At 41.0% G+C, this 17,069-nt stretch overlaps 2 protein-coding genes across 3 annotated transcripts in view; one reads left to right on the forward strand and one right to left on the reverse strand.

Annotated features, from left to right (window-relative positions):
* Window positions 1–813: 813 nt before the first annotated feature.
* On the reverse strand, window positions 814–2,895 carry LOC102304863 (E3 ubiquitin-protein ligase RNF182). Its single transcript, XM_042214768.1, has one exon. The coding sequence runs from the start codon at window positions 2,709–2,711 to the stop codon at window positions 2,088–2,090; it is 624 nt and encodes a 207-aa protein (XP_042070702.1). The 5' UTR covers window positions 2,712–2,895; the 3' UTR covers window positions 814–2,087.
* Window positions 2,896–7,900: 5,005 nt separating this feature from the next.
* The window catches only part of pax3a (paired box 3a), an 18,546-nt gene continuing 9,377 nt past the window's right edge, over window positions 7,901–17,069 (forward strand). For both annotated transcript variants that reach the window (XM_014329664.2, XM_005948517.3), the window contains exons 1-4: window positions 7,901–8,261; window positions 8,802–9,037; window positions 9,800–9,929; window positions 10,174–10,317. In XM_014329664.2, the coding sequence (XP_014185150.1) occupies window positions 8,177–8,261; window positions 8,802–9,037; window positions 9,800–9,929; window positions 10,174–10,317 (595 nt within the window). In that variant the 5' untranslated portion in view covers window positions 7,901–8,176. The remainder of the gene's footprint in view (window positions 8,262–8,801; window positions 9,038–9,799; window positions 9,930–10,173; window positions 10,318–17,069) is intronic.

A 17,069-nucleotide genomic window follows, 5' to 3' on the forward strand; every position in this document is an offset into this window, starting at 1 on the left:
TTCACCTATACTGTTTTATTTAAAATGTGATTCTTTCCCGCCAGTGTGATTACAACGTGATTACCTGCTACTTTAGTTATTCTGAGTTGCTCAACTTCAAATCGAAGTATTTTAAATTCTTCTCAACTTTCTGTTACTTGTGCACATCAGAAAGAGCACTTCTCATTTACAAAGGTTTCAGAATGTTAACCCTTTATTTACCACAGGCCTGCCAGTGGGCCTATTTTACAGGCATTCTTGACCATGACCATAACTCAGTAAACGTTTGAGTTAGAGACAAAATTCAAATGGTTTCTGAAAAATCTCAATTATTTCCCTTTTCATTTTACAGCCAAAATTACAAATTAGGTCTTTAGCATGTATAGATCATAGTCAACAAAGGGTTAAGTTAAAAGAAAAAGCACAACTGCTTACAATTTGAACACTTATTGGTTATACATGTGTTTGATGTCTCAGTTGCAAGGTCACATGCTGTATGATCCATGTCAAAATCTGCTGAATCCTATGCAGCATTGTGTACGTATTCTCTTTTTTGACACCTGAGCATTTGTGAGTGAGTTACAACCTTTTGCAGGTTAACTGTAGTGTTGTGCTGCATGTATTTCTGGGGAGATTTTGGAGAGCTTCAAGGCTGCAAAATTTAAAACGTTTGGAGAAATACACCAAAACCCACTGAGCAAAATTGTGGAGAGAGTGATGACCTCAAAACCTGTTCCTTTTTGTTAGAGATGTTCCACTGTCAATGTGTTCTTTTAAAGGTAAAACTGGTAAACTGATAATGTTTGACCCCCCCCCCCATCTGATTATGAAAATCTCTGATATCTAGTTGGACATATAAGGAAGAGGAGGGTGGGAGTGTGTGTGTGTGTGTGTGCTGTGTAGGGATTAGAGAACAAAAGGATCCTTCTCTGTCATCAAAGAGGATCTGCTCTCAACTCATCCCCTGCTCTGTAGCGACAGCTTTTTATTTTTCGGGAGTGGGAGTGATGGCTGGAGGGAGGGTGGGAGATGGTGGGAGAGTTTGATGGCAGGGGATGCAGATTTCAAAGTAATCTTTAACTTTAAGCCCCACAGTCCCCATGAAATGAAGCCCTCTGCCCCAGACACACTGTTGCCTATGGCTCCCAGTGGAAGCCTGCTATCCCTCTTTTTTTTTCCTCCTCAGGCTTTTGTCATGGTGGCACTTAAGTGGTATTACTCACTGACCGGATGACCAAATGAAGGAGTTCCTTTGAGAGACCTGAAAGAGATGGATTTTAACTCCAGAGACCAGTGTCGCCTCTTAAAACAACACTAAGTGGATATAAATGCCTACTGTGTTACTGGGATTCAGCAAATACCACAAACCAAATGGAGTCATCTCCTTGATCAGGATGGATTTAATAACCCAAACCCAGTGCACTGAAAGTGCTGCTGTTCTTATGATGATGAGACACAGCAAATACATGCAACAAATCCACAAAAATCCAATAAAACACTTGCTCTAAAAACCATCTAAGCATGATTTTAATGATTTGATAAAGATAACTGAACCCCCATCAGGTTATTTAAGACAGCCTGCACTTCCATTGTGTCATCACTTCAAAAAACTACTTATTTAGGCCCCCAACCCCAAAGTTATTTTTCTCATCTTGTTAAGGCCCATTTCCCCCCAGGGTGACTGACCTGGGTTCCCCTGCTGCTGCCCCGGCCCACCATGGGGAGTCAGTGTAATCACACAGAGGTAGTTTTAAGGTAAACGGGCACAGAAGATAGGAATAATTCTGTCATGTCCCATTAGCTTTACTCATACAGCTGTTTCAATGCACCTTGGGACGCTAAGCTAAAGCCTGCTTTAAATTTTAAGTTATTATTAATGGCTCTGTTTAGGTAAAGTGTCCCAGTAAAGCATGACAGTGTGGCAAAGAGTCTGCACAAGTTCAAACATAGTTTGTGCACCGTTTACTGATGTTATTACAATTATCCACAAACATACCTTTTACTAAAGTGCCATACGGGATTTATAATCACTCTGAAAAAATAAAATGATAACCATTTCCCTTTGAATAGTTCTCAACAGGCTGGGTTTTGTTGGTGTATCCGGGTGATCACGTGATATTGAGATAAACTGAGTCGCTTGCCTCGGTTTCAGGCTGATAAAGCATGCAGGCTAACCAAGTCAGGATGAGCGAGAACAGGGCAAGAATGCTGGCAACAGACAAGCAGACAGGGACGAGCGACCTGATGTGGCTGAGGTTATGCACAAAGACGAGGCCCAGAAACAGGAGCAGCAGCGTGGAGAGGAAGGAGAAGATGGCGCACACGCAACTGGTCTTGAATGCAACGTGTTTGCACGCCTCCCATCCGCTGTGGCCGGTCTCCGTGGAGGTCGCAAGAGAGGCGGGCAGACCCGGCAGCCTTTCCGCGTTTAATGAGTCCTCGGGCTCCCGCTTTTTGTGCGAGAGCTCCTCGGTGAGAGCTGTGTTGTCGGGGAGGTTGCGAACCCGACGTTCCGGTAAAGGAGTTCGGTGGCGACACACGGGACAAACGATTCTCCAGCCCCGACCCTCCCGGAAGTGCAACGTTTCGAGGCATTCCAGGCAGAAGGTGTGGGAGCAGCTCAGCAGTTTGGGACTGTGGCGCTCCAAATCGAAGTAGTTGTAGCATATTTTGCACTCGCTTTCCTCCCCATGGATGCCTCCTGCACTGAGCGCCTCCGCCATGTTCTCCATTATTGGACCGCATTAACTGCTTTATTTGACAACACTGTCAGTACACCGAGTCTCACATTTCGCCATCACACATAAGAGGACCTCCTGAAGTGGAGGACTGCAGGAAGGCAGTGTGAAGTGGAATAAATAATATTTCTGGTTGTGTTGAAATCGCGTTCCTTTCTGGGCATCGCCGTGATCTCGACACCGGAACTAACTGTTAAGCGAAAAATATATATCTAATAATAATACTAATACTAATAAATCGATAGACATTGTCAAATTGATTTCTCCATTGGTCTCTGTCACCTGGCAGATTTGTCTCAAGCGTGAATCACGTGTATAAGTTGGATCTAACAGGCCTATTTAACCGTATAATTAGAATTTAGTGCCCGCGGTGTCAGTAAAGGGCACCATGTGTTGATTCCTCTACACTTCAGCACCACAGGCAGTGGACAGCGCCAAGCAGGATGATCAGCGGTGACACCTTCAGCCCGGCGCTGATCCGCTGTAGTGCAAGTTTAAGCTCAGAGAGCAAGCACCACATGGGTTACATACCAGCAGCCGGTTTAGAGATTCGTGAATGTTCTTTTTTATTATCATGTTTGATATTAATAACCATTTCCAGGAGACTCTCATGGAAATGGTTCTTTTTATTGCAAGCATAATGACTCATATTCCAGTTTTAAACTTTTGTCCGCCCTAGTAATACAAGGAGTATCTGCTCAACTTACATACATTTACACCCTATTTGGTTTGTGTGGAGAAATATTATCATCATTATTTTATTTAATGAGAAATTATGAAATTATTTAATTTAAATAAAGTCAGACCACTGGTATAATGCACAAATGTGTTATGTCTGTCCTTAAAAGTTTTACATCCCCATCCATAGTATCGATCTCTGAATATGGAGTTAAAGTATACTTGAAACGTTTCAGAGTCAGTAGAGTCATCTTAAAGGAATTCCCTGCCAACATAGATGAAGAAGATTTCATGCCCTTTCCACACAGAAACTATGTGTTACGTGTTAGGACAAGCTTCTGTCTTCAGGCTGTATCTTTACACATGATAGCACACACACACTGGCCTGCAGGATGTGTCGACGTACAATGGGCCCTCTTGTGGCGGAACTTATGCTTGCATGTTTAGTGAAAGCAGTGTTAATCTATATAAATGAACAACTTTACATGTAGTTGAAACGTTTTAACAGCGCGGTAATTCCAGCCATTAATGAAGACAGAGTTATGTTGGTTAGAATACACTTTAAATTGCTAGCATATCAGTGCTCCTTTATAAAAACTATTATAAACTTCATTCTAATCATGGATTTAATGACGATTGGTGTTTCGCTTTAGTTCCTGTATGATTCAGAAGTAAAGTGATTCATCAGTAAAATATATAAATGAAGAAGAAATGTGTCAACACATAATGAGATGAATTTCTGACAATAGAAATGTTGTCAGCGCCAAGATTTTTAAACAAAAACATGGGAAATGCATATAATTGAACTCTTTCAAGCTCTGTAGCCCCCTGTACTGGGACTGCTCTGTATCTGCTTTTAATAAATCAGTAAAGGGGATGTGAAATACTAGGACTAAAATTGATTTAGCATTGTTCTCTTTTTCTCTTGCATCACACAGTTACACCTAAGAACGTAACACTGTAACTCATCACAGACTCATTCATTTAAGGCTGTTATCACACTCCGGTGCTCTGGCTTATGGTTGTTATTGGTCTTAAGCAGAAACATCAGTTGCCTTTTTTTTTAAAGCTCAATCTGGCCCTGCGATAGAGAAAATGACATACCAAAATACTTCTTGCAAATCATATTAATTATGGCAAAAGTCACCCGAGTGTTTCTTATCCAGAGAGACCAAGGTTGTTTGGCCTTCTAGTCGACTGAATTCATCCTGCATGTATTTTCAGGGAAATTAAGAAAAAGCCCTAGGGCTTGATGGTGTCTTGGGTTACTGCTTCAGAATATGTTTGACATATTTATTCTTTTTTCCCCTGTACATTAGAAAATAAAACTGAACTCAGAATATGTAATCCTTGAAGATGTGCAAAAATGAGCAGATTATGGATAGGATTCGCTTGTGTTATATATTTTGTGATTTTAAAACAAAAGCCTATTGAAAGATGAATTTCCACATCACACGTGTAAAACTAGTCATTTCTAATCATTAAAAGAATCTATATTGCACTGAATTTGCTTTGGATGTAAAACTTTCTTTGGCGAAGCAATAATTCTGCTCCTGTGTATTGTCATAACACCAAATATCATCCCTCCGCCAAAGACACACACACACACACACACACACACACACACACACACACACACACACACATTGAAGTAAGAGCACAGTGTATTGCAAGTTAAATAATAATCTTACTGAAGGTGGCAAATGATGGTTCATCATCTCAGTGTTTCGGTCTGTAGTTACTCAACCATTAAAGCAACCCCGCATGCCCCGAGGTTGTATGGTTAACAAATGCTTTGCTTCTCTTTTTGTTTGTTCTCCCTCACCTAAGCTCACCTTATAGGTCTTTGTTATGATAACTGCACTCAGCGTGAGTTCCCACTGAAGTCTGGAGAGCCACACATATTTGATAAGATCAAACACACTAGAAAAACAGTGCAGTCTTTTGGTTGTGCCTTGTAACAGTAACATCCCAAAGGCTGTTAATCAGAGAATGGATTTCCTCATTCTAACGCTGCTTAGATGTTTATCTAATAGATAAATTGGGTATTCTCTGTTTCTCACCTTTCAGACTATGTCCGCTCATGTAAAGCTCTTTTAAATTGTCACCATTGAATGCGTGGAGCTTAAAAAAAAGACAGGATAAATAAATAAATCAGTTACGATTGATATTGTCCTTAATCAGGCAACCCGCGTCCACCACACCACACACACACACACACACACCACACAACACAGACACACACACACACACACACACACACTACACACACACACACACACACACACACAATCTCAGCTTAATTTAGAGTTGTGGTCGTCATAACAAGTGACTAAGTAAACTACAATTCTGTGTTTAAAATAGTAGGAAACCAAAAACACCCCAAAAGAGTTGAAATAATGATAAACCCTTGCGGGCGTCTGCTTTACAGACATGTATTATTACACTTAATTAAAAAAATTCCCACTCACAGCAGAGGCATGATTCTCTGAGGCCTAATAAAGGTTAAACACATGCTGTTTTACAGCTGGCTGTTGTTTTAACACACTGAAATTATGATAGAAAGTCAATGGATAATCCAAATTAGGGTAATCAAGGTTATCAATCACTCTGCTTGTCAGGGTAAGCAGTTACATTTACAATATATTTTTTTTAAACTAAGGAACGGAATTTTTTTTTAAATGATTTAACCTTGTTAGCTCAGCAGTTGAGTCCCTATAGCTCATGGACAGATTATCAGTTATGATTTAATTTCCTCCAGATGTCCTCCTATATTTGAACTGATATTGTGTTAATCTCGACTATTATGCTGTAAGTGGCTTTGCAAAGAAAGGAGATTTTTTCAGTGCTGTGGTTCAGCAGAGGGCCTTATCGGCCAAGAACAAAACTGCCTATAGGTTATTAGGCAGCTATACTAACTTTATCTTTAGTGGAGACATAGAAGGTTATTGAGTTTCATTAATGTGTATGATTCCAAAATATAGCCTCAAAAGACTCTGGCTGTGTATCTGCCAAGTAAATGCTACATGTTATTTAGTTTTGGGTTCATTTTGTTCTATATTTTTGATGCATTAGGTTCACCGCTGCTGCCACCACCACAGCGCATTTCTGACTCAGCTTACCCCTCTAATTGATTTGACATGGTAGATCCAATATCCTTTTCATGATAGTCGAACTTTAGTATAATAACTTTCTATCTCCCCCATTCTGCTTTTATGGACGTATAATGTTTCCACATGTTCTGTGTCCATTGGATTTTTTTTTAACACAGGGTCTTATAGAGTGACTAAAGATATGTTGAGCCACATGCTGTGGGAGTGAAATGACCAGAAAGATTGCACCAAGTTGGGATGTAAGTGAAATAACAATACAACAATCTCTGTGCCCCCATCCAATGTTTCTCCATTTAACAGTCAATAAATAAATAAATACGTTTATTATTAAATGAAATTAGTTTCATTTAGTTGAGATTTTCACAGTGCTCTTCAGGATCATCATCATGTTTAGGTAAATATTCACAAATATAACGGTGATCACTGCATTGCACAGAAAATGTAAGTTATGATATTGCCTAATATTGTTTTGACCAATCAGTCATTCAATTCAGCAGACTGAGGTGTCCCATAAGCTCAGTCACCCAATGTATAACGTATTCCTGGGGGAACAGAATAATAAAAAATAAAATAAAATATAATAAAATCGCCATTTATTGTAATTATTTTAAAAACAACAACAACAACTCAAGCTTTAGAAAAATCAAGTGATCCAACATGTGGCTCAGGGTGTCCCTAATGCAGCATTTGCACGGATGTGTTACACTGCTCCGCGCTGCATTCATTGTTAAATTACTGCAACGATTACATGACAACTTATAACTTATTAGAGCTTATTACGGTGTATGTGAAGAAACTCCTAGAAAAAGATAAAAAAAAAAAAAAAAAAACTAGACTAGACTCCCCCTTCTATAATAACAACAACACCAAGAAAATGTCCATAAAAATATCTATATGTATAAAAAAATGTGTTTTTTGTTGAAATAAGGTTATGATTGACTGTGTTAATATACTGATTTGATTTTAAAGTACTCATTGCGAACTCTCAAGGTAGCAGAAAACTTAGATGACTTCAAAAAGAATAGTCAGATTTGTAAAATCTAACCGCAGTCGAGCTGCTTCTGTAGGCTTATCGTCTCGCGCTGTTCATTTGAGGCCCAGTGGCATCATCATCTCAGCAGAGCCAGGCAAAAACTATTAATCGAACAGATCTGGTGAATTTGTTTTGTTAAGAGTTGCTCTCGCTGTGAGAAGTTTCACGCACAGAAGCCTGTGACGTGACAAGCTGACCTCGTGAGGTCAGTCCAAAGACAAGAGAGGGCCCGACGTCCAATCACACAGCTCCCCCTGGCCCTGAACGTCCGGATCTTTGACCAATCAGCATGCGCGCGGTAGAGTCAGAGGGGACAGCGAGCACAGATAAAATGTTTAACTTCAATCCATCCTCGCACAGCATCTTCATAGTCCCCGCAGGACTGCCAGGGCAACCAGCACTTTGATTTAAACTCACCCCTCAGCCCACATCGATCACCGGAAAGCAACCAGCAACTCTTATGAGGAATTCGGTGCGCTGCGGTCGAGGCAACCTGTTACTCAACGAATAGGAGACGGCCGGCGACTGCAAAGAGGGCGTCTAAACTAACAAAAGAAGGAGCGTCTTGTTGGATTAAAATCTACCAAGGTAGCTACGTTAAACGTGTGAAGCGGCCTGACAGAAAGTCAGGAAACATGACAGCACTTGCAGGAGGTTTACCGAGGATGATGAGACCGACTCCTCATCAGAATTACCCGCGAGGAGGATACTCTCTAGAAGGTAAGAAACCTCATCCAGCTGCTACTGCTCGCACATCTAAAACTAAACTTCAACTTAAAGCAAAAAAACTTGAGCAAAGGTGGAAAAAGTGACTGCGGAACATCTTTAAAACTGTAAAAAACCAAAACCAAAAAATAAACAAAACAAAACAAAAAACAAAAACTTGACTTTAAATGTCTGTTACTGGAGAGAAAGTCTGACTGCGCTATATGGTGATTGGTTTTGAATTTGTAATATTTAATGTCTATTTTATGCCTACTATTTAAGCATAAGTGTAGTTTTTGTGTCTAAATGTAACCTTTAAAAAACGATGTGTTTAATAACACAATTGTCCAGCTGGCCAATATATATTTTATATATGCTTTTACACATTTCACCGCTCTTATTCCAACATAGCCTGTCACATGAGAGTTGTGAGGAGTTGTTATTTATTTATTTATTTTATACATATACAGTTTCCAAAGTGTTTTGCTGAAAAGATAAGAGGCAAGTTGTCTAGTTTTCAGGTGTTTCACAAACTAAACCTCTTGTTGTCTATAGTCTCGACTCCGTTAGGACAGGGTCGGGTCAACCAGCTCGGTGGTGTCTTCATAAACGGCAGACCTCTTCCCAACCACATTCGACATAAAATAGTGGAGATGGCCCATCACGGTATCCGGCCGTGCGTCATCTCCCGTCAGCTGCGGGTGTCCCACGGCTGCGTCTCCAAAATTCTCTGCCGGTACCAGGAGACGGGTTCTATCAGGCCGGGGGCCATCGGAGGCAGCAAGCCGAAGGTGAGAGACGGGACGGCTAATGTTGTGTCTGATTATTATTAAAGAGCCAGTGTCCACAGGTTATTTCAGCAAAGCTTTTCAGAACACGCTCAGGCAACACATTCCCGTCAAAATAAAAATCTTCACTGTTGTTAAACTCACAGATTTAATAATCTGGAAATTTGCAATCGTTATTAAAAAATTCAACAGCTGATATTAAACCCCCCCAACCTTTTCTTTTTTAGACATTCAGCCAAAATAAAACGTGTGTCTAGAAATATATATATATGTGATAGATATATATATATATATATATAATATATATATATATATATATATATATATATATATATATATATATATATATATATTAAAGTAACCGAGTTTAATACTTGGGATGCAACACAACTTAAAAAGATTTGTATTTTCATATCTACATATTACAACATATATATCTATATATATATATCTATTATATATCTATCTATCTATCTATCTATCTATTATTATATATTATTATATATATATATATATATATATTATATATATATAAGTATATAATAACTCAAAGGGGTGATATAGTATTATATATATATATATATATTATGTATGTATATATGATATGTAATAGTATATATATATAATATTTCACTAGTTATATATATATATCTATATATATAGTATATATATATATATATATATATATATATATATATATAGTATATATGTATGTGTGTGTAAAACCCTTATTTAAAATATGATTTCTCCCTTTTCCCACCGAAGCAAACCGCTTCTCCGGAGATTGACAAGAAAATCGAAGAGTATAAGAGAGAAAACCCGGGAATGTTCAGCTGGGAAATTAGGGACAAACTACTGAAAGACGGAATCTGCGACAGAAACAACGTCCCCTCAGGTACAGACAATTATAAAATATTGTAACTATGACCGGAAGGAACTATGTGGAAAAATCATTTCATCTTCCCCGCTTAAAATTGATGGGATCATTTTAATCAACAAAAACGAGCGCAAAATTTGTTGGTGTAAGGGATTCTGAACATTTTTTTGTTAATTATTTGATAATGAAGTATTTTTTTAAAGAATGATTTTACTTTTTTCTTTCTTTCTGTAACTTATCCGAACTTTTCCGTCTGACTCAGTGAGCGCCATCAGCCGCGTCATGCGCTCCAAATTCGGCGGAGCTGGTGAGGATGAGGAGGAGGATGAAGAAGTCGTGAAGAGGGCGATGGAGGAAAACGAGCCACGGACGAAACACAGCATCGATGGCATTCTGGGAGATCGATGTAAGTTCTTCATTTATGATTTCAATGCGCTGTGTGCTCATGTCACTGTCCAGGAGAATGTTGATAAAGAAAAAAAAAATTAAGAAACGAATTTGAGTAGAAAAGTAAGATCTGGTTGTTTATGGCTTTTAAATGTTTAATTGTGTGTGGTCGGTTTTGTTGTCTGTAGCTTATGAGCAAAGCTTTTCAGGCTGGTGAAATCCGCTTGTGCTTTGCCGTTTGTTTGTATCAGAAAGAAAATAAATAATAATAATAATAATTTCGATATTACTTTCTGGAAATGTTTGAATTTTTAAAATCTCAGATGCTCACGCATGCGCATACACTTGTGAGAGTTAAACAAATAGTTTTTTCAAAATCAAACATTTGTGTAACTCCCAGGCCTGAGAATTTATTTCTTTTTTTAAACACTTAATCGGACACTGCGAATGAACTTCTGAGCACAAAGCATCGCGAGTCCATTTAGAGTCACACCTCAGTATGACGCACAAAAAAGCCAAACTCCAGTGAGCGGCTCAGTGGTGTACAATAAAATGCCAGGCTCTTTCAAAATAGGGAAAGAAAGGGAGGAGGAGAAAAAAAAAGCTGCGCTGACAAAAGGCCGGGAGAAGACATTATGAACCCGCAATGAGCGATGAATTATTCAGGGACACCAACAGGCCCAGTGCGACCTGGTTTATAGACTCCTCCAAAAAAGTGCCAGTTTGGAGGATTTCGTCAGTGTTTACAGAACAAATCACATCAAAGGGGAAAAAAAGGGAAGAAACCAGAATCAGACAATCACCTGTTGATTTTCGACCTGTTGAGGACTGAAATGAAACTGTTGCTATTGGAGACGTGATTGAATTTTTAGCCTAAATAATGCAGAGTTTCCTAATATATTTCTGTTGAAATGCGAACTCTTGTTCTATTTTACCAGACGGGAATTCTTCTAAGAGGGGAAAATAAAATTAACATTGAGTTAACGCATTCCGCAGCTCACAAAAGGCTCGCATTTTTGTGAAATGTGGAGATGTGTTAAATTCACGCCAGTCAAATCGAACGGTTCCGTTACTGTTGCGCACGGAGCTTTTATCGCCGCTTTTTGTCTTTGCGCAGCGAGCATGACGCCTTCAGCGAGCGAGCGCAGGGAAACTCTTCACTCTTCACTAGATTAAACCCGAACCCTTTTATTTCTCTCCACTTTCATCCCAGAAAAAGTCCGCCCCTTTCCTTTCCGCCTAGGGCGCATACATTTAATGGAGTGACTGTGGGCACTTCCCTCCACCAGACGAGGAACATCCACAGTATTGATCAGGCCAGCTTGCTTGTTAAACTTCTTCAACTCATTTGTAAGGGAAGGGGGGTGGGGGGGGGGTACAAAATAAAAATCCGATTAGATTCTGATCGTAGATGGATACACCAGCAAATTATGATTTCATACGCATAATTTCTTCTTGACCCTGATTTACTTCATCGCCCCAAGCCGAAGACCTAGTTGTTTAAATATGTTTAAAATGTAATTTGAATGATTTTTAGGAATTGTTTTAATTGTCAGAACAAAATAAACAAATAAATAGAAGTTTCTCCTTTCTTTCTCTCTCCACCAAATAGGTGACATCCTACACGCAATCATCTTTAAAGCACATTTCTCTATTGAGAAAAGTACAATTTCATTCTTGTCTCTTTGTGGAAGTAGTTGAGTTTTTCTTCTTTCCCCCCTCTTTTATGAGACTTCATTAGAATGTGAAAAGGGTGGTTTGGGGACTGAGAGAGTGTCTTCTGGCCAAATATTGATTAAGTAGGTGTTTGTAGAGGGTATTGTTGTGGTAGAGAGAAGCCTGTTGCTCTCTGCCCCTTTCTCTTCTATCACTATTGTTGGCTTTCCTTAAGTGCTAAGATCAAAGCTGACTCATTTAGATTTATTTGTCTGGGAAAAAAAGGACTGCTAAGGTTTGTGGGTTAAAGTATATATCAGGAAGGCCAATGGCATTGGTGAGTGGCTGGAACATTGTGGGAAAGGGTTTGATTGTTCCATTTGCTGCATAAGTGAAAGTAGACTTGACAAAGTTTAAACAGCACGTACGGTTGAGCAAGTTGGTTTACAATTTATATATACGTGTGTATATATATTTGTTAATAAAGCAGTCAAGCAACTCATTGTATCTTGGGTGTGTGATATTTACAGGAACACTGAATTGTGCAACGCTGTTCTTGTTCTTGGGATGTGTTAATTGATAGCATCCTTTCCTCCATACTCTTAGCACTTTAGCCTTTAGCGTCATACAATTAATTAAAGTAACCAAAGTCATCGAAGCTAGAGCAGCAAGTCTTGCAGGATCCATTTATGGCAGTGGGGTGAAAGGCAGAAAGAAGAAGAAGAAGGAGGAGGCGGGGGGGAAGAAAGCTCAGAAATACAAACAGTCAAAGGGATAACTTTTCTTTAAAAAGGGAGTCCCGTGGTGCCAAAATGAATGAGCTCAGTTCTTTCAAATCTGCCATGGTGAACGCAGTCAACATGTAATAATTGGTTTCATTGAGGTGCATTCCAACAATCTGCTGCCATTCTCCTGCCTCTATTGTCCAGAGGCAGGCAAATAGCCAGAGGGACAGGAGGAATCAAGTGCTGACAAAACATGAAAGATTTAGCTGCTTTTGTCAAAGGAGCTGAGTAGGACTTTGTTTGTGTAAATAAACTGGGTTACTGGCTCCCTGTGATTTTGGCATGGCTTTTGAATGAGGGGGAAATTTGGAGAGCGAGGAGAGCAGAAAGTCTGCAACTGCGTTCAGGCCTGTGCCGTATTTTAAAGCGGTCAGAAATGCGTATGTAATATAGGTTGATCTGAACCGCCAACAAAGGAGAAGCTATTGCAATAACAAACTTCCGCACGTAGCCGGCTACATACAGGCTCTTTAATCCAATTTTCAAGTTTCATAACTTAGGCTCTCATGAGGCATCTAAGTATATAAACAGATAACATTTCGGGCACACACAGGGAGTAGAGGCATCCAGGCAACATAGCAATAACCCTTAACTGTAAACAGAGAGAGAGATTTTGTAGAACATGCGACTGGAGTTTTGGAGGAGACAGGAGACAGAAGGCCTCAGTGCAACCAGAGGAATGTCTGCTATAGCCACATTTCCATTTTCCTCTCAGGGCTGGATAATGGAAAAATTTATATGTGGGGCTCACTCTGTGTTTTCCTGTGTTGAGAGTGCTTATGATGCTTATTTATCCTGTTAGACTGCTGGGAAAACAGCCCAAAATTCATAGATGGATGGGTGGATAAATACTTCTTTGCCCTTCTACTCTACTTAAAATACTCAGCACTTTCACATTTTGCTAGTCGGCACCACTCTCAACGCTCTCTCCTGCTCCAAAAAAGAATGGAAAAAATCCACACTGGCTGATCTGCAACTGAATGCAGACTCTATGCTTCATTAAAGCCTCTTTCTCTGTTGGCACCCACATTGTGATCCTCCAATATTAATTCAAAGGACAATTAATGAATGCGGGCCAACTTTGAAGTAATGGGCTGGGGTCCTGCCCTGAGCCGGCCCCTCGGCGCTGATGTACTCTCTGCATTCTCCCCACTAACCCCAAAGACACTGTGAAGTTACTGAAAAAGAAGCATCGAGCAATAGAAGGTCAAGGAGAGGAGCCCCAGTAGAAAAAGAGCTCTCTATTTTCTTGGAAGTATTAGCCAAGCAAAAGTCTGTGATGGGGAGGATAAAGGAGCGAGGAGAGAAAAGGGTCGGGAGCGAGGGGACTCTCCAAAGAAGAGCCACAATGGGATAGTTAATTGAGTAAAGCCAGACAGCGTTGTCAATCACTTAACTTTGTTTAGCCTCAGGTTTTGTGAAGCAGTTTCATCCAGCACATTGCACATTACGGACGTGCCAACACAACTCTGCTGCTGTTTTGATTTATTTCTTTTTCTCACTCTGAACAAGGAAGGCAACATTTTTTTTTAAAGTAAAGAAATGTGTGTTCTAGTTTCCAGCTTATTTCCTACCATTTAAGTAAAAATAAATAAATAAATCATAGACATTTGTAGGGTCTGAAAAATTAAAGTGTGGAATGTGTTGATGGTTTTTCTCTCTGAGTATCTGTGCAGTTTTGTTGCAGGGTCAGTGGCGAGGCTGACTCCGCTGCGGTGCTGTGTGTGTGAAAAGGTCAGGGGCTAACCTGGGGTCACTTCACTGTTAAAACTATCAGGCCTCAGGAAATGAGGTTATGATAATGTTTGGGAAAAGCTGTCAACGGACAAACCAGTGTCAGGATGTTACACCGAAGGATCCATGACGCACAAATAACCTTATTTTTGTAACACGTACATCTTTCCTGCATCCGAGAACCATATTCCGGCTGTCCTGCGTCAGGTAATTGGTTCGGGTGTCTGTTTTGCTTAACAGGGCAGAGCTGATGGGGAGCTCTGCTGGTTGGTCTCTGTGTGACTGGAACGTGCGGCAGACTGGCCTGTTGCTGCAGCCCTGCGTGGGTTCTTTGCAGTTGCTTTGTCCGTGCCCCGAGGGTGGAAATGCCACCGTGAAACTGTCACCTAACTGCACTGCGGTGGAACTAAATAATAACCACCGCACACTGGGCACACATAATAGCCACGCAGGGCCATTTGTGCTTTTTTTGTCACCCTCACCGATATTAGACAGAGATACATCTTTCAACTTCATATTGCCGGCTATTTCTTTGTCCGTTAAGTGCTAACCTCCTCCGCTTATTCGCTCCATTTTTTTTCTATGTCCATCACATCATCATCTCTCACTTTTTCTCCCCCCCCCCCCCCCTTTTTTTTTTTCCCAGGCAGCTGCGGGTTCCTGGGGGCTCTTTAGCAAGTCAAGTGAGCAGCCCACTCACTCCCATTTCCCCCTTAACTGTTAACCCCAGCTGAGCCCATAAGCTGTCAGTTAACCATTCTTTCCCTCAGTGCATCTGCTCGCTCTGGCTCTATGTGGCATGCCACTATTTTATTCAGTGGCCCACTTGCACTGTGCTCTGTGGCCTGAAAGGGCCACATCTACTTCCTTGGGCAAATAGCTAGTTCATTTGTCTCTTCTGCCCTTTGTTTTGTGTTGCGAACACATGTCACCAGCTCAATTACCTTCTCTATTAACAGCCCCTGGAGGACGGGCTAAGCCAGCCCCTATCAAGATGAGACTATAAACTGCCACATATGCTCTGCTTCGCTTTCTCTTTCCTCTGTGTTTCCTCATCCCCTCGTTTCCCTCTTCATTTGAGACTTTCTCGTCTTTTTTGATTTCTTACTTTATTCCTTCCTTCAGTATGTACTTTGAGTCTCTCTCACACTTCTCTCTCCACCTCTTTGGTTTGTTTCTCATTTCAAAGTGCATGTGTGTAAATTTATATGCACGTATGAGCCCAGTGTCTCTTCATATTAACATCTCTTGAAAGGGTAAGTGGAGGGGGGGTGAATGCTTGGCAAGGCAAGCCCTGGCCGAGGTAGTTTCTGCAATACACAAGAGCAGCCTTTATTCCTAACAGTCGAAACCCTCTCTTGGGTTTTTTTTTTGGCTTGTTTGAGGCACTCCTGCTGCAGGTGAAGCTAATGGAACTGGACATTCCCCAAGTTCACATCTGTGACCCTCTGGAGTTTATCTTCCCTGCCTGTCAGTCTCCTCTCTCGATCAATATGTGGTTGGGTTTATCTTGCATGGTGGGTCTGCAGCACTGTCCTTGCCCTTTGCATTTTATCTGCCTGCACGCTCGTCTGTGAATACACTTGTTTTTTTTTTTTTTTTTAGTCTTGAATTTCTGATCAGGGAAAGGAACCTGTTGAATTCACTTGTTGAGCTCCCTAAACCGTGATAAACACAGTCATATCTGTTCTGCTATCTGAACTAGCTTCTTATTAGTTTATTATACTACATCTTGCTCTCTTTTGAAACAACTGTTTCGTGGATTATTCTTCAGCAACCTCAATTTCCGCTTGTGGGATAATAATCTATCTTTCTGTTAGGACGCCCGTCAGAGCCAGAGCCAAACTGTGAGGAGCGATGGAGTATTTTCAGCTCCCCGGTGCTTTAGCTCCAGCGTAAAATTTGATTTGGGTGTTTAAGTAAGGAGGTCGAGGCCTTCCTTTGTGCGGTTAGTATCCTCTTCTGTTGTTTTGTTGCAGGGAATGTGTGGGAACAAGCCTGCTTCTGCATCAGCATGCCTTAAAAACTGATGTCAGTGCAGGAAAGTGTTTAAAAAAAAAGTCAAAGATGCAGATGCAATGATGGGAGAGCAGAAGACAAGAGCAGTGAAGTAAATTGATGAGATTTAAGGGACAAGTCCTAAAGAATAACCAGCACCCCAATTTGCCTTAGCTTGGCACCCAGCACGCCTTCCCCATCATCTTCTTCAGGTGCCTTCAGCCTCCCATCTCCTCACCATGTCAACCCTTCAACTCCCCATCCCCCAACTTTGTGCCCCTCAGGCCATGGAGGGAGGGGATGAAGGGGTGCTCCCCTGCTGTGCCCCTCCACAGCCCTCAGTAGCCCTTCTCCAGACTCCTTTGTGCCCCCCCCCCTTTCTCCCTCCCACTCTTCATTCCCCCACTCAGCCCCTGGCTCTACAGCCCCCATCTCACCCTTCAGCCCCCTCCACTCCCCTGCTGGGCAGGTGACAGGCCCCTGAATGCGGGCCCGGGCGTCCCTGATGGCTCCTACAGATGGAGCGTGGTAATCGGTCCAATAGAGCCCTGCCACAGGCTTTTCCCTGCAAAGATACAAAGGCCTGGCCACATAACAA

The sequence above is a fragment of the Haplochromis burtoni genome, unplaced genomic scaffold, assembly GCF_018398535.1.
Source record: "Haplochromis burtoni strain Fernald_Lab_line unplaced genomic scaffold, NCSU_Asbu1 Contig_608, whole genome shotgun sequence".
Lineage (NCBI taxonomy): Eukaryota > Metazoa > Chordata > Actinopteri > Cichliformes > Cichlidae > Haplochromis > Haplochromis burtoni.